General features: G+C 35.6%; 1 protein-coding gene across 1 annotated transcript; it reads right to left on the reverse strand.

The window, feature by feature from the left end:
* Nucleotides 1–5,452: 5,452 nt before the first annotated feature.
* On the reverse strand, nucleotides 5,453–15,544 carry LOC135154874 (cell death protein 3-like). Its single transcript, XM_064103097.1, has 5 exons — nucleotides 15,487–15,544; nucleotides 14,384–14,445; nucleotides 13,281–13,466; nucleotides 12,554–12,761; nucleotides 5,453–7,483 (listed from the first exon to the last, which is right to left on the reverse strand). The coding sequence occupies exons 1-5, from the start codon at nucleotides 15,536–15,538 to the stop codon at nucleotides 7,356–7,358; spliced, it is 636 nt and encodes a 211-aa protein (XP_063959167.1). The 5' UTR covers nucleotides 15,539–15,544; the 3' UTR covers nucleotides 5,453–7,355.
* Between the last annotated feature and the right edge of the window lie 3,486 nt (nucleotides 15,545–19,030).

Here is a 19,030-nt window from a genome sequence, read left to right on the forward strand (position 1 = left end):
ATGAGTTGTGACTTGTCAGGGGGGCTGCCTGCCCCCCTCCCCCCTTAGGAACGCTAGTGAGTATATTGACCAATATTTGATTCACATCTTGGTGTATTTGGTTGAGTTTATTCTTCAATAAAGTTACATCAACACTTTATATGCACATGTGTTTGAGTGCTTTATGTACTGTATCTTAAGCTTATTATAATGACTTACATTCATTCATTCATTTTAAAATGTTTAAGCCTGGTGATGATTCAGTAGTTGATGTATGTCAAATTCATAGATGCCTTAAAATTAATGTTGGGGTGTTGCAAAAAAATATTCGCGAGCAATTTCAAATTTATAATGCAAATTTACAAGAAATAGATCAATCTAAACTAAAGCAAATTAATTTATACTCGTTGATGCAAGGAGCAGACCATCAGTTGCAAATTTGCAATGAAATGCATGAATTTCAATTTATTTGGGGACCTGACATTGACTTGCGATCAAGTTGCAAGTTTCTTGCAACGCCCCCACAAGAGGACAGAATATATGAATAATGTGTGTGAGCACTAGCACTGGTATGAGGCAAGTAAAAGTATAGTGAAAATGAAAATATGTGACGAATATGAGAAAAGATGAGCATGAGAAGACTTAGGAACATCTAACATTATCGTTTAACCAGGACGGCGATTTAGCTAATTTATAGAGAATGCTATGCACTGAGCTGACAATTTTCCGAGACCAAAAATCAAAATAAATTAAGAGAACTATATCTTTGCAGATCTTGCTTTTCTTTTACAAATAAAGAAGTTTTCCCAAACAGTATCCCTTAATGGGATGGTCCAGGTTGGAGATATTTACATCTCAATAAATAGAGTAAAATTTACAAAGCAAAGTGCTGAGAATTTGATCAAAATCGGATAACAAATAACGAAGTTATTGAATTTTAAAGATTTGGATTTTGCCGGTAAAACAGTTATAGGCATGTCTTTATGAATATTCATTAGGTGGGCTGATATTTTTCCTATTCCCATAGGCAGATCCAGGGGGGGGGTGGGGGTTGGCGAGGGGCCAATTTACTGGCCATAATATTAACAGATTTCGCGCTCTCATTAGGCTTATCAGAATAAAAGATTAATTAGGTAATAAATTTTCCCTTTTTCAGAATTGAATGTCGACAAGTTTCATCTCGCGCTTAGGAAGAGAAATAGGAAGATAGACATCATTTTCATATGATGACATAAAAATCAAAGTAACAATAATGAAACATCAGCTCTTTTTAACTGATCCGCATGAACCTCACGATTTTCCTACAAAGTGCTTAAAATACAGAGCTTAAATTGACCCCTTTTCAGATCGAAATATGAAAATATTCTAAGCTCGAGCTTCACGCTCGCTTTATTGATGTTTACAATAACAAGTGGAATGCCTCTGGCCGTCTTACCTGCATCACGTGATTCAATATAGCAGCAGTGCTGATTTTGAAAACTACTATAACTCGCACAAGATGTTCAGTGATACTTGGTTACCCTTATTTCCACGTTTTATGAACTAGACCAATACACTTATAGAGATATGATGGCAATTCAACAAATACCCCCAACGTGGCCAAAGTTCTTTGACCTTACATGACCTTTGACCTTGATCATGTGACCTGAAACTCGCACAGGATGTTCAGTGATACTTGATTACTATTATGTCCAAGTTTTATGAACTAGACCAACACACTTTCAAATTTATGGCTGTAATTCAACAAATACCCCAATTTGGCCAAAGTTCATTGACCCTAAATGACCTTTGACCTTGATCATGTGACCTGAAACTTGCGCAGGATGTTCAGTAATACTTGATTACTATTATGTCCAAGTTTCATGAATCAGATCCATAAACTTTCAAAGTTATGATGGTAATTCAACAGATACCCCAAATTCGGCCAAAGTTCATTTACCCTAAATGACCTTTGACCTTGGTCATGTGATGTGAAACTCATGCAGGATGTTCAGTGATACTTGATTGACCTTATGTATAAGTTTCATGAACTAGGTCCATATATTTTCTAAGTTATGATGACATTTCAAAAACTTAACCTTAGGTTAAGATTTTGATGTTGATTCCCCCAACATGGTCTAAGTTCATTGACCCTAAATGACCTTTGACCTTGGTCATGTGACATGAAACTCAGGCAGGATGTTCAGTAATACTTGATTAACCTTATGGCCAAGTTTCATGAACTAGGTTCATATACTTTCTAAGTTATGCTGTCATTTCAAAAACTTAACCTCAGGTTAAGATTTGGTGTTGACGCCGCCGCCGCCGTCGCCGTCGGAAAAGCGGCGCCTATAGTCTCACTCTGCTATGCAGGTGAGACAAGAAGGGTATTTAGAATGCCCGGTTTCTTGATCGAAATCTAAAACGCGCGCGCATGCATATTCAGATACGCAGCTTGTTCTCTATTTAAATCACTAGCCAGTTTCAGATCACAATATAAAACTTTTTCTGCTCGCGCTTTGCGCTCGCATAATTAACGTAGGATGATTTCCAATTACTCATCCTTTTCTTGATTTACAAAACATGAATAGAGTGTCCCATTTTTAGATATAAATCTCGATTTTTTTCTGCTCGCGCTTCGCCCTCGCATCAATAGTTTATACTGATCTTTTTAACTGCAAGCAGCAGTTAACAGATCCTTTTTTGATCAGATCAAAACGTATATATAAGAATCTGCTCGCGCTTCGCGCTCACAGTAATTATTCAGTTGTATACATATCTCGTTTAGGGTCACGATCATTGCCCAGAGTGTTTAAATTTTAGGACAAAGTACATGAAATAGAAAAAAAATGCTCGCGCTTCGCCCTCGCACTATTCAACTAAGGCTTATGAGATTAATTTATATTTATCTTTATTTATAAGAAACAAGCTTTAAAGAGATTATTAGGACAACCCCTAAAAAATCAACTTCGAGTAGCCGATCGGGGGAAATGTGGCTGAAAAAAAATACGCTCACCCCCCCCCCTATTGGCGAACGCTGGATCCGCCCATGTATCCCCACTTGCTCGTTTGCATTTAACTATATGAAATAAGGTCTATTCACAAATTTTCTACCAAGAACTAAAACAATTGGATTGACAACTGATTTACTGCCGCAACCTATTTCATCATAATGGAGACACAACGAATATTCATGACGATGTGTATATAACTGTTTTCAAAACATATTGATAAACTTTAAAATTGAATAACTTCGTTGTTATCCGATTTGGATGAAATTTTCAGCATTTTGCTCAGTGAAGTTTAATCTATTTATTTAGATATACATATTTTCGGCCCTGGCCATCCTTTAAATAAGAATTAGTTTTTCGACTATTTGAAATGTTAAATTTCACTTCTGACATGGCAATAAATGCCCAAGTTTACAACATATGTGTAATCCTTCTCTGTTTACTATTTCTGAAAAAAAATGGTCAGTTTATTAATGATTAAAACCACTGGCGTAAAGGAGGGGATTCTGGCTCTAGTCCCTCAAAAGTTCAAAAATTTGGGGAAAAAGTAAGACAGGAGAGCACAACGAAGGAGAAAAGGTGTACAATCTCTTTCTTGGTAGCATTCTATGATTTTATTTGCATTTTTTCATTTTCATTTACAAATGCATAGTAATAGCTAGAGAATAATTATAATTCTCAATAATACATACATACACAAAATAACAAAGAACAATTGGATTAAAATGTCAATTTTAAAAAGTGAACGTTTATAGAAAAATAACAAAGTACATGTATTGAATAACTAAGTTCAGTAAAATGCGAATAGTAGGCCTATAATTTGTTTTTCGTAAAGCAAAATACATAATTAGCCAAGCACTGTTTTGATGATTGCATACATGGAACACTTACAATGTTACATGTAGGATGTAAATAGAAATGACACGTACAAATTGCCTTACATGTATATTATTGTGCCAATAATTATTAGTGCAAAAATGAATAAATAAAAAGACAAAGCTGATGTAAGAGTGAAAGAAAGAGAGAGAGGGAGAAAATGATTCTTCAAGTCAGTCACTGTTGGAGGTTTATGTAGTTAGAAAACAATGTGCTTTTCAATTTTTCTTTAAAGCTTTGCAAGCTTTGGTGAACCTTTAAGCTATCGTCTAATTAAATCCAGAATTGAATCCTAATAAACGAAAATATCTTATTTGAAAAAAAAATTGTCATTTAATTGTTAAGATACAGATACACATAAAAAATAATCGGATAATTTTCTCCTCTTTAATACTTCCTTATCATTATCATTTATTATTTCCATGAAATAATTTATATATTGGCCAATTCCTATTTTTATTGATAATTCAGTGTTTCATGTTGATCATTTAGTCCCACTTTGAGAAATCACTATATCACATGAAGCAGGAGGCACATGCCCCGAAGTATCCCCTTGCCCCTCCCCCAAGAAACAAATAAATAACCGTAGGAAACTAATCCTTTTTCTAAATGGAGGCCTTTTCCAAAATGAAACGTTTTTTTCTAACAAATATACTTTCTTAGAGGTAAAATAATACATTTTAGGTTAGAAAATCACAAAATGTTTGGCTCGTGCTTCGCGTTCCATTAATCATTATTCAGTAAGGTAGTACTTATCCTGTTTATGGTTTTCAAAATGTTTAGAATGTCCAGTATCTAAGTTTAAAAAATATTAACGTTTTTTCTCGCGTTTCGCGCTAGCATCCATTACAAAGATATTCATGTTTCTTGTGACAAAAACTGTTAAAATGTTCAGAATTCAGGTTGGAAAATCACAAATATTCAGCTTGAGCCTCGGGCTCGCATTATTCGATTGGTGAGATATGTAGGCCTATCATATTCATAAGTCAGTAAATGCAGTCCATTGCAGGTTCCTTTTCTGGTCGAAGGCCCTATTGAGTTAGTTTCGTAGGTACACGTCTGTTTCCGTTATAACAAAAAATTTCGGAATGTTTAATTTACATATTTTATTATAAGAAATGTCCGAATGTTTGAGGTCGCGATTCGCACTTGCAGTAACTCAAAATATTGCCTTTTTATTTAAACAGTGATTAGCACCATAAAGCGGATTTTTCAACTCCAGATTTGATTTTTTTTCCAAAGCGATTAATGCTATATACTCTTTCGCGAAAATAAAGCCTATATATCTCAGAAATCAGTTAAAAAAGACTCTCCTCAACCTTTAAATTACTACAAAACATCCAACTACTTCACGCAGAAGGTAGTGTCATGGTGACATGAATGTTTGCACCAAAATGTAAATCTTGACATACACTAAGTTTTTTCTTTGCCTCTCCCCCCCCCCCTCCAAAACGAAAATATGTTCAGCGCCGCCCCTCCTTTTACTTTTTAAATCTATGTTATTCTAATTTGTAAAATATTCACGCACAAACACTCTGAACACTCTGTATGCCTATTTCAACTGGTTATTTTTTTTATTTTATTTATTTTTTTTTTATTTTTTTTTTGGGGGGGGGGAGGTTGTAGTCCATTCTAAAAAAACACATCTTTCTCATCACAAAATAAAAGAGATTTAAGACATATAATAACCTGGTAAAAAGTGCAGCATATTTATCATAAAATTTAGAGAAAATCACAAGGAATCATGTACGTGTGCATGCAGTGGATCCCATACGTGCATCCGTTGCGTTGGTATACAAACAAATGGTACCAAGCCACACAGAGGCAGTGTGCGCACACACTGGACATATTTTCAATAAGCTAGGGAGCAAGTTACTCTATAGCGGGAGTTTACAGTTTGACCGTAACATACGTACGTAACGTAATAAGGGTGTCAAAACACTAAAATGAAAAAAAGTGAAAAGGGTGTATATTTCGCTAAGAAAACATGTTTTGAATCCGATCAGAAGGAGGTGTGGGAGTTGGGCGTTAAACCCAATGTAAGTAAAGGTAAAGCCGACGTCCGTGATCACGTTAGTCATAAAAAATGTCGAAATTTTTTGCTCGCCCGCTCGCAACTTCTTATCTATTTTACGCAATACGCCATATTGAGCCCCCTCAATTTCTACGCTCATTACACCACTGAGCAATTACACGTATTTCTTTTTAATTTGTTACTTCATTCAAATACAAAGACTTGTACATTCATTGCATGAGTAATAAATTTGAATCAACTCAGTGTTGTAAGAGTAATTGCATTCATTTATTTAGTTATTTCATATTAAAGGTATTCATAGCATATAATGATTAAGAATATTTCAGAATTTTTCGGTAAAGCTTTGTTAGCATGCCTATTTAATGAGTAATTTGTTATATCTGGAATGTACAAAGATAGACAATAGAGCCTGCCTGCAGTGAAAAGGACAATAGGATTAGCCATATTGTTTACATTTTAAATTTCACTGAGGTCATTCAAGAGTCTTCTAGAAGTGGACTATTCTAGAAAGATGGATAATGTTCTTTTTAAAGACAATACTAGAAGCTTCCAGAATAGTGGAAATTGATAAGCTGGCAGTTTCGACATCATCATAATATCAGATCAGAACTCAAAGTTTTACACCAGACTTTATCTGTTTATGTCAGAGCATAGCTTATTTTCATCTGAAATACAACATTTATCTTCTGTGGAATTCTTTGCACGCCATCAATGAACTGTTTGGAGTTACTTTGAGAGAGGAATTCTCCGTTCTCAGTGATGTCATCAACCTGTTTTAATAAACGCTTTTCGACTCATGGGTCGCTGAATTCGACTGTTTGCCATCATCAACTTCGTTTTCACGGACATTTCAACTCGTTACAGTGACTATTGTTATTCATCGTGCTTCAAAATCATTTTGATCATTGCCATCATTGTGAACTTTACTTTAAGGAATCTTTGGCAACCAACTTGGATTTTATCTGGATTTAAACAGAACTTTGGATTGCACATCTAACACTTCAAGAAATGTAAGATCATTATTTTTGTTTTGTTCTGTGTATGATTGATCTATTTCCTGTAATATAAAAAAGGAAATCAAATTTGAAACTAAATGTTCATCGTTATTTGTTGCAGCATCGTAACACTCATAATACATACGAATACAAACCGATAAAATTATCAATTTTCTTAGAAATTAAAGAAATCTGTGTAAACAATAAACACAGTGTCCTGCTATCGTAAGCAGTTTGACTTGAAATTAATGGCGGCCGCATAAAAGAAAGGTGGTTTATATCGTCAAACCTTAAATTTGACACAAAATACTATGTATGTATAGCTTTACTTTTCATTACGAATACGCGATTGACCCTTGATGCAATGTCGACTCTATACTACTAATCATATTTATATTATCGTCAATGCAAGAACATAAGTTGTAAACTACAATAACCATATGTGGTTACGTGTAATTTAGTTTCGGAATGCTCAACAAACTAAGTTAAACTGAAATACATACCGTATGAAGTAGCATGAATCAGGAAAATGTCGGCGTTATGTGGCATCATAATCACTTGTGATCCGCTGTTTGAACTTGAGACTGGTGTGCCATGTGTTTCGTCAGCTAAATGAATATTGAAAAATAGAATCATGAGTAATTTAGCCAATTGAGCCTCTTTTATAACAAGGCCTATGATGCCCACTATTTACTTTAATTTACGAATGGAAACAACTTAAAAGTCTTAAATGTTTACTTTTCAAAATGATTAAATATATTAACGGAATGCAATGATGAATGATACATTATACAAGAAAACAGGGGCGTCGATCCATCCTTTCGGAATGGGAGGGGGGCAAAAGTGAAAAAAATATCAAAAATCCAAAGTGTTGAAATATCTTCGCACTGTTGAGTTTGAACATTTTATCAGTGTGAATAATATTTTCACGTAGTCCATTATGTGAACACACTGTGATCACACTATGTGACATTTTGTACCTTTCAGCCATAGGCGGCGGAAGCGGGGGGGACAGGGGGACGTCCCCCTCTGAATTTCATGTGAAGGACCGCCCCCCCCCCCCTTCCTAGAAAAAAAGGAAAGAAAGGGGGAAAAGAAAAAAGCAAAGGAAGAAAGAGAGAGAGAAAAGAAGAAAGGAAAATAATAAAAATAGAAGAAAGAAAGACAAAAGGGAAAGAAGATACAAAAATAATGAGTGTACTTAAATTAGAAATATTAAAACCTACATAGAAATTACAGTTTTGACCCCCCCCCCCCAATAAAACAAAAATCAAACTCGCTCTCCATGCAATTTCGGTAGGAAAAAATGACAAGCAACCTAAATGAAGGGAATTTGATTCAAATCTCTACATTATAGCATTAGAACCTAATGCTTCCAATTGGGGCCATGATTATGTCGGGAGTTTGTTTATTACCCTTCAAAATGTAATGTTATAAGGAATATGACAAATATACTTAGTAGTGAAAAGACTGCAAAAAATATTGGAATATAGGGTTTGAATCTAAAAATGCGCTAAAGTTTTCAAGCTCACTCTCTGCTTTCGCTGCCATTTCCTCATTTTTCTTTTTAAAACCAACCATTTCCCATTTTATATAATGTAAAACACCAATCATATATCTTATAAGAAAATTTGTTCCAATGAGACTAACTTGTAAATATTATGAAAGTGATTTTATATAAATGTTATAAAATATAAAATATAAATATAAATATTATATTTCTGGAGCTGCCGGGTGCTGTGCTCCCTGGATCACCCGCCGTTTGCTTCGCACTATACGTGAAGAAAAAAAAAAGAAAAGGAAGGAGAGGAGTCAAAATAGAAGCAAGATAAGAATGAAAAGAAAAGTGAATGAAATTATGGGCGAGGATATTTTCTGAAAATAGAGGGGAAAAAATAAGTTCATTAGGTAAAAACAAAAATTTCGCTCGCGCTCGCAATCCCTATAAGAGGAAATTTCACTGGCGTACAGATGGCTAGGCGAGGGGGGGGGGGCCCTTGCCGCCACCCCAAATTTTTAAACGACTAAGAAGAAAAAAGAGAAAAGGAAAGAGAAAATGGTGGAATATGATATCATTTTTAGCTATTATATCAAAATATTTCACAAAATTTGATTTTTACTTGAAAATCGACATTTTTGCTCGCTCGCTTCGCTTGCAAATTTTTATAAATTTTACGCAATAGGCAATATCTAGCATCCTCGATTTTTGGGGGCTCATTACGCCAGTAAGTGAGACAGTCTACTCTCGAGGACAACATAAAGCTTTATTTAGAGAAAATATGCACACGTTATTTTGCTTGAAGTTTTCTTCTTTTTTGTTTAAAAAGGTACGCATTCTCTTCATGCTTTGAAAAAGTAATGAATGTGAAAAACTAAAATCAGCTTGCACAACGTGCTCGCATTATTTGATAGGCATATTTAGTGAGATATGTATTCTCTTCATAAATCAAAGCAAAGAATCCTTGAAACCGCGTTTCAAATTAGTATATCACTTATTTTCAGCTCGACATGCTCGAGGTTTACATTCATAATAATTGCCGAGAATATCCCACTTAAGGTCTAAATCGCCCCCAAAATCAGCTCTCCCTTCGCGCAAGAATTATTTGGTTAGTGAGATCTTGCCCTACAACTTCTTTAATTTGTTTTAAATGTTAAAATTTGCAACAAAAAAGGGACCCCTATTGCGTTCGCATCATACGTGTTTAGATGTTAATCCACGTCATTTGAATAAAAAGTCAGCTCGTGCTTCGTGCTCGTATACTATGTTTTTCATAAAACCATGCTTAAACTGTCCAGTTTTTAATGCTAAATTATCAAAATTTCTCAGCTCGCGCTTTGCGCTCGCATAAATTATTTATTTAGATATCTATTCTGTTCGTGATTACCAAAAGTGATTACAATGTCCCGTTCATACATAAATCTAGAAAAAATCCGCAAACGCCTCGGGCTCGTTTTATCTCTTCTTTATCGAATAGGTGCTTAACATGTCGTTTTACAGGTAGAAGTATATCATATTTCAGCTCGCACTTCGCGCTCCCATCATCAATTTAAACTTACTAAGATATCTAATCTTATAAAAAAAAAACAGTGATGTCTTTCAAATTTAAGACTTTAGTGGGAACTATCCTCCATAAAATAACTAATTTTAGCAGGCGATTGAAAAAAAAATGCTACTGAAAAAAAGGACACTTTTTTTAGGCCGGATTTGCTCAATCAATAAACTTTACGAACGTTGGATTTAGGGAATGGTTCAAGCTTCTGCTAATCATATGTTTATTTCTGATTATCATTACGATTGAGATGAAGCTTACACATGTATGCTTGTCCTCCTGCTCATCTTGTCCTCCTTGAAATTTCATCCCGTTTTTCATGAAGCCCTCTCTCCTGGGAGCTATTGCAGACCTTTGTGCTCAAAATAGCCGGCCCCACATTTCACCAAATTTAATATTTTACACGCTTTACTATATAATATAACATTTTCGATCTTCGCCAATATTTTTGTCAAAATTAAAATGTATTAATTTGTGTCATTGTTAATATGCGAAAGTGTTATTTCATTATTGATTTAATGAAATGCAAAGACTCCTGAAAAAATGAGAATCGCCTTAAAAAAGTACATTGAGATTTGTACTTTTCTCATTACTTGATTAATGGACCTGTGTTATTCCTTTTTTTCTTTCTCTATTCTCTATTTTCATAATAATGAATTTTTACGAATGATTTCATTTTCCTCTATGCTAAAATCACACCAATGAAACCGACTCCAAGCCGGCCAACTTTAAATAACGTAATACCATTGAACGGTCAGGAGTCAGTTTAGTTTTTGTGACCATGTCAATAGAGAGTTTCGGCACCGCTACGACAGCTTTCAAAAAGAACATATTGTAAAATACCCTTCATGCAGTGGCGTAACAGGCGGGGGCGGGGGGTGGGCAGTTGCCCCCCCCCCCCCGGCGGATTTCACCGGGAAAATAAAAGAAAAACGGGGAAAAGAAAAACAGGAGGGAGAAAGAAAGGGAAAGGGGAAGGAAAGGGGAAAATGAATAAGGAAAAGGAAAGGGAAAAGAAAACGAAGAAAAAAGCTTTTTTTTATGGTAAAGGAAGGAAAGCGGGAAAATGTACGAAAGAAAAACATTTGAGAAAGAACAAATCATTCCGAAATAGGCCTATGTAATGCAATAGTACGGTGGGAAATGATGAAAAAATGGCAACAATAGCGGAAAACGAAGGTAGAATGTAATTAATCAAAAGCTTAATTGGAAAACAAAGAAAAGGAACAAGAAAAAAATGATAACACGACCGGGCTGCCGATGATTGAAATTAAAGAGCGGGAAGAAAGATGGACTGCATACAACATTGTGCAATAAGCTTGCTAAATTTTATGCTAATAAGCGCAGTAGGGGTTCTTCATTTATATCCTTCAAATGACTCTATAATGCCCCCGTTCAATCATGTTCAATCACTGGCATACAGGCGCGGGGGGGGGGGGTCTTGGTTCCACACCCAAGAGGAAATAAAATAAATTATAGGAGAAAACGTATAATGAAATGAATGGAAACAATGAAATGTGTTATTTGCTGAATATAATGGAAAAATCTATCACATAATTAAAATTTAATTTCAATAGGCTTTTTTTCAAATTACAAATTTTTCACACATTGCTATGTTTTGCCCCCTCGTGGTATTTGGTTCATTACGCAACTGGGTTGAATAAAGGTGTTGTGTAAAAGCTATATTCTGTATATGCCCGCGATTTGATTAAAATAGCGGCAATCTGCGAGGTTTAAATGGTTTTGATACCAAGAAGTTCCGGGGTCTCCGCCCCGGACCTCAAACGCACAGCACTGCGTTTGAAAGGGCTGGGCCATGACCCCAAAAAGTTCTACAAACAAGAACAACAAAAAAAAGGAGGAAAGAAAAGCAAAGGAAAAGTGTAGGATATGATTTTATTTACTTAATGTCAAAAAATAGCTCAAAGTTAGATTCTCATTAAAAGTTGATTTTTTTCTCGCTCGCTTCGCTCGCTCGAGAGCTTTTTAGCACAGTACATGTCCAATACTGCGCCCCTCGTTTTTTTTTTTTTTTTTTGGGGGGGGGGGTACTCCTCTCGCTACTTCCGCAAAGAATCTTGTTCACAGTGGTGTACATACCACAAAAAATTTGAATCTAAAGAGAGAAGAATGAAATATTTTATTATTTGGATATCATGTCAAAATCTATCACAAAATTTGATTTTTTTATTAAAAAGGTCATAATTTTTGCTCGCTCGCTTCGCTCCCTCGCAACTTTTTTTTAAAAGATAAATTCTGCCCGATACTCAATATCTGGCCTTCTCAAAATAGTCGCCTCATTACACCATTATATACCTGTTCATACCATGATATGACCGGGAATTTTTTTGCTCTTGCCCCCCCCCCCCCTGGCCACCGACCCCTGTTAAGCGGTTGCCTTCATGAAAAAGAGTGTTTGTCGAAAACTGATAGCAGTTTCGTCCTGGACTCTTGACACATGGCATTCCTGCAATTATTCGTCACCTTTGAAACTTACGATGAAATGTTACTTTGCTTCACCAATTTGTGACAAAGACGTCACAGTTATTTGACTCGCATGTTTTTTATGTACTTGAAAGCGCTCTGCGCCCCGGTGCAAAAACACGCTATTAAGATGATATACCATACCTCCCCAGCACGCATCAATGATGATAACCTTTGGCTTTCCAGGCAGTATTCCATTGAACTTTTCAAGCAAAACCGGAATTGCCAGGGACCCATTGTCGTTTCCAAGAACTTCATCCTTGTTGCCATGGCTAGATATGTAGACTACTGCAGATTGTGGGTTACTCTCTCTTAGATCATCCACGAACTTGTTTACAGTTTCATTCATATCCTTTTTATAAATAATGAAAAGAAAATGAGCATCACAACGGGAAATAATATTTCGGACCCTTCGGAGAAAATTTTAATAAAGGCGATGTTTAATGTGCCCCACTGACTCGAAATGTGGAGGTATGATAATAATGATAATACTAATAACTAGTTTTTTATAATGCACTTGAGATGTACTTATATAATCGTTTACATATTTATTATTACCACTGTCATTGGATTCAATCAGTCATTCCCGCAGAAAATATAGGCACATCCTCCACTCCCTGCGTGGGGAGTATTCCAGTCAGTCGCTATTGGGGGGGGGGGGGCACACAGAACTTGACAACCCACAATGAATTTAATATCATACCAGGTACCAACTTATTCATCTTACAATTATTATGTGCTGACACAAATGGTAAACAAGAACAACCAGTGGATAAATTACAATGTTAACCCTAACCCCCCTCTAATCCTAGGCCTATTGTTTTCAAATACTGGAACAAGTGTCATGTCACTATTTGGATTGATAAAGTACCTGTTTGGTGAGATTACTTTTGATAAAGGCATTATTTCGAAAATCATATCCAAGACGTGTTAGGAGCAATGTCATGTTCTGTATATCCTTGTCCGCATAAGGACGTGGACCACCCCCAGACGAGATGAAGTCGTTCCCTATTATGAGAGCGTTTCCTTTCGTCGAAGAAGTCCACATTTCGTAGTGCTGAAAGACAAAACAAATCAAGCGCATGTTATTCATGTATGCCCGAAATGTCAGGGTAAATCTTTTTTCGCGTTTTTCATTTGTATCTAATTTAGTCATTTTCAAGTCATCATATGTATTTCGATACATAAATGGAAGAAATAAAAACAAAAAGAAATCATAATTGAAAACTAATGTATATAGAGAGTAAGATATGACTCCCAGTAAGACCGAAGCTGATGTTTCATATTTGACTATGAGTTCTGAATGTATAAGACTAGTTTTAGCGTCCGTATTCCTCTTTAATTGATAAGCCAAGCTTTCAATATACTGTATATATGTATGTATATATATATATATACTGTATATATATACACTGGATATGTGTGTATTGATACATATATATATATATAGAGAGAGAGAGAGACAAAGAGAGCCTCCAAAAATATTTGCTTCGACACTGTAAAAGCAGCAGAAGATCTACACTGGAAGTAAAACAAAATATCCTTATAGTAACGTGGCTATTGTAAAATCTAATGAATTGTATATCATTAGAATCAGAAAAGAATAGCCTTCGTTTTTCACCTAGTACAAATTGCTGTCAGTCATTCAAGAATGAAAATGGTAGATTAAGTGAGATATTGCATATATTCAGACCTGTCTGTGATCACTAAAATAAATAAGGAAATAAAAATTTAATCTGATTGCACTAATATACAAACGTCAATCAGGTGTCAGCAGTTGGACATTAGACATTCTTTTATTTTGAAATGCGTGAAATTTAAGAACTGTTTATGAAATGAAAGCATTACATTTCATCACGTCTCTGGGGGGAAAATGAAATATGTCATCCGATTTTAGGAAAGCTCGGTTGCGAAATTCTCGCATAGTTCATTATCTCCGTTCACAGTGTTCTCAATGTTCAAATCAAATCATACCAGATCTTGATCAGGAACATAACTTTGTGGAACTGGTTTCACTTTGCAATCCTTCCATTTGCCTAGATGACAAGAATGAAAAATTGAGTAATGCAATGAATTGATTACATGACAATTGATTCTTAATAAAACAAGAGTAAAGCAAGGTTATGAACATGATAAAAATATATCATTCAAGATAGATAACTTGTCTGAATTAGATTCATCAGATTAGACATAGATTAAACCTATAAGTTTAGCCGGGCAAAAAAAGTTTTCAGTAAAACCAGAAAATCGAGAAAAAAAAGGTGTTAGTACGGTATGTTTCTGCGAAAATCAATCAAACAATAAAGGGTCATTTGTAATCTTTATTTTTTTATTCTCCCTCGTATGTCATGGAATGTAACGATATACAATTTTATTTTCTCAGAAAAAAATGTAAATGTTTCAACCTGTTCGTCCAATGTATCATCCGACAAATTTTTCGATTATTTGATGAATTTTATTTGCAATTATCGTTTTAACAAAATATAATACCAGAAACAAATACATGATTCGTTTACATTCATATAAACAAACATCATGATTGGTTGAGATGACACAGAACAAATAAAAATCAACCCCAAAATCAGGTCATTACAACATCATAGTAGTATGATATTAACTTTTTACTATGGAACTCAGATCGAATTATATATAGCGCTCAGGGTTTGTGCCGCTAAAAACAGTGCGCATGATGCGCGTGATTTTACGAACTGACTCAAAACCCCTGGTTTTGGTAAAAAAAAAAAAACAGCTTCGGTTTCAAAGTTAGCTAATAATGAACCTTCACAACCATAATAAGTGGACATATGCTTTATTATTTCAGATTGGGTAATACCTCGTCCTCGTCCTCATATCCTGAGATCGGTTACGAACACCACGATAACTGATCGCGAAAATTTTGAAGGACTCACAAATTTTCTGCGATCAATACGATTGCCTCGACTGGTTTGATACGATTTCATTCGATCTCATGCTATCATTACTATACGATTAAGACCACAATTTCAATTCAATCGTGTCGCGAACCAAGAACAGTGGGAACTGGGTGTAAAGGATAACTCATGTTAATGATAACGTACGTGTTTCAGTCTGATCAGTGGAAGGACTGCTATCGGTTTCTTCAACTGCCATCGGTTCCACATCTGCAATAATATTAGAAATAAGAATGAATGAATGTACCTCAATCTCAAGGTAAATAAACATGGGAAGATAAAGAGGTTTTAAAAAGGGAATGACGTGAAGAGAAACAAAAGAAACGGGGGACTGGGAGAATAGAAAATTTGCAACTGGGTAAATAAAGCGATGTGAACGCATTCAAAACGCTCATTCAAAGAGATGCTTCAAACGCCTCAATATACCTTTTTGCTGTATTTGGTTTGTATGCTGCTGTGTATACATTTTCCTCCCCTGTCCTTGAATGATTTCTTCCTTCACTAAATAAATTTATCAAACCTTATAATATACAACCCTATGTTTACATGATTTACAATTTATGTTTATCTGTTTATCTTCTCACGTTTTCTAAATGGGCATGCAGGTGAAATTAAATTTCACTCTTCATTTATCATTAATAATTGTAGTTTCATGAATGGTCTTTGTTATCTCTCTCTTCCTTCTTCTCTCCACCTTTATTTTCTTTCGCTCATCTCACTACCATGTCACTCGTCTACTACCATTTGGTCTATCATCAGTTCGTCTACACATGGTCCACTTTCATTTAGTATAATGCCATTACGTCTAATAACCAGTTGGTCCAATAGCCATTTAGTCCATATACCATTTGGTCTATAAATTAAACTAAAGTGTTAATTGTGCAAAATGAATGAAAAGAACATGGGTATTAGACCAAATGGTTATTAGACGAAATGGTAATAGACGAAATGGTGATTAGACGAAGTGATGATTGGACCAGATTGGACTATATGGATGTTAGACGAAATGTTGATGTACGGAATGACATTAGACTAAATGAAGGTAGATCATGTGGGGAGTGGACAAGTTGGCAGTGGACGAATTGGCAATTCACACTCTGAAGCCTTGTGCGAAGTTTCATGGAAAAACTGTTGGCAGAAGTAATAAAAACCGTCCATGAAATAAACCCTTATTTCACTTTTGTTTAAATTTTTACTTCCTCTCTCGTAGACATTGTGTACAATATGGGTGCATATGTTTAGGAATAAGTAACCCCTTATTCAATATGGTGGAACATTTTTCAAGGCTGTCCTTAGCAATGTCATTTGGCAGTAATGCTTATCAACCTATGGGCTAGCCTCTTGTCGAGGCCCTAGCGGCTGCTTCCTGAACGAAGCGAGCCAGGGCCTCTTGACATCTGAGCCGAATTTCACCGAATTTCTTTAGTTTTTTATTGTTTTTACTGATATTCCGACCAAAATTGGTCGGTGAAATCATCCAATGAGAGCGCAGGCTGCAATGACGTCATAATGAATATTCATGAGCTCATTTTGAATGGCGACCCGTGGATTATTGGCGAAGAGCATTGAATATGCCTCTAAGATGCTGAAAATTTACCGATTTAAGGATTTGCAAGTCGATGAAATTATATCTGCACTGAAAGGCCGAGATGTGTTTGTAAATCTACCCACAGGATATGGAAAAAATGTAATCTTTCATGCGATTCCACTTTGCGTCGTTTATCGATCTCCGCGGTGCAGTAACGGAATGCTTGAGTCGAGTTGTTCAGTTGGTGCTTCCCGGCCTTGATTCGAGTCTGACCAGGCCGATCTACTGGGAAGTTTCGGGGCGGTGATGGGACTGTTACGGCTAGTACTAGTAGTAGTAGCACCACTACTTATGGCATTTTGCTGGTTGTAACCCCTTTAGTGTCCCGCAATTAAATGAATCCCTGCAGAATAGTGGACTACTAGTATTCCGAACCCCGGACGAAACAGCTTTATCATGTCATTGGTTTACTAGGTGACCGGTAATATTCATGACTCATGTATATTCATTAGGAAGACGTTCCTCATGAATATATAATTCAGCTCAGATGTGAAGAGGCCCTGGCTCGCTGCGCTCGCTTCGCTCGGGAAGCAGCCGCCAGGGCCTCGACAAGAGGCTACCTATGGGCAGAATTCTTTGCAAAAACCAAATCGATTTGTTTATTTATGGATGAGTGAGCCCACATCAAAGGGGAAAAGGGGCATTTTCAATGTCAAAGACTCATTTTGAGGAGTAATAAAGTGAAAATGTGAGCAAATTCGGTTTCAAATGTGGCTTAATTGCCATTTTTTTATCATCCATAATTTTTATCACCACATATACTTTCCAAACTTTTTACATTTTCATGATTGAGGGAGCACAATCGAAAACTTGGGAATGAATAGTCTTTATGCTGCATAAAGGTATTCTTTCCCCAACAATTTCTGAGAATCAGCAGAATTTATAAACAAATCAGTGGTGGATCTAGAATTTAAAAATGGGGAGGGGCCGAGTAACTCGGCATTTTCCAATTTCCTTGACATGTTAACCCCTATGATGATACGTCACAAAAATGTACTCACTCAACCGTGAACAAACAAAATTGTGTGTGGAATGGCTAAATGATGGATCGTAAAACAGCATAAAACCAAAAAATTAACCTAAAAGCAACCTTTGCCCAACTTTGTATTTACACAATCTGAAAAAAGACTCTTGTGACTTTCAAAAATATTAGTTTTCAATTCATTCTTTGATTACTCATGCATGACTCATTCGATCAATCTTATTTTTCCCAGGAGTTGCTTAAAGTGATCATTTAACTTTGTTCTGATTTAAAAAAATCTCCTTTTGGTTCCTGAAAATGGGCTGAACATTAGGCTTATAGTGTAAAAATACCATCCCAAAAGTTTCAAAGTATTATATTTACAGCATCAATTTTAAAACCTTGGAGATGTAAACCAAAGTTTGAAATAATTGGGAGCTGGTTTCAATGGCTATGTGTATACAGGGAATCTGTGCACCACAACACATTAATTCTAGATGAATACAGCATGACCTACATACAGTGTGTACAAGGTATACACTGAATGTACAGTGCAGCTAATAGTGTGTGTATAGGAGATACACACAACAGAAGGCAGTCAAAATAGCCAACGGACTTTTTGAATTGGAGAAAACTGGTCATAAGCGGAACCCGTCTACTAGACGGTTCTCAAAATCAGGCTAATAAATTGCTACTTGTATCTAAATTTGAGTTTTTCATCCTATATTGTGGTCGGTTTCAGGGTTTTTGAAGACAAATACAGGCACTCATACGCACATTTCAACTCAGTTTGATAATTTTTTTAATCAGCTGCTCACAAAGTTAAACGATCCCTTTAATGAGTAAAGAAATTATTCCGTTCGAAAGTAATTTGATATAGGGGGAGTTACTTTTTTGTTGTGTATAATTTATTCGTATTACAACTCATTCAAGCCATCTCATTCCCATTTTTCCCACTCCATGGTCCATCATTAGTTTTATATACACGTATATGAATCTCTTTGTCTCTCTCTTTCATTCTCTTATAATCTCTATCTCATTCCCTTTTTTTTCTCTCCTGCTTTCTTAGTGTTGAATTGTAACTTAGTATTTAATGTGTATTTATTCCTCCTAGTTACATCATTGAATTGTTTTCATTTAAA

The sequence above is a fragment of the Lytechinus pictus genome, chromosome 8 (assembly GCF_037042905.1).
Source record: "Lytechinus pictus isolate F3 Inbred chromosome 8, Lp3.0, whole genome shotgun sequence".
NCBI classification, from domain to species: Eukaryota; Metazoa; Echinodermata; class Echinoidea; order Temnopleuroida; family Toxopneustidae; genus Lytechinus; species Lytechinus pictus.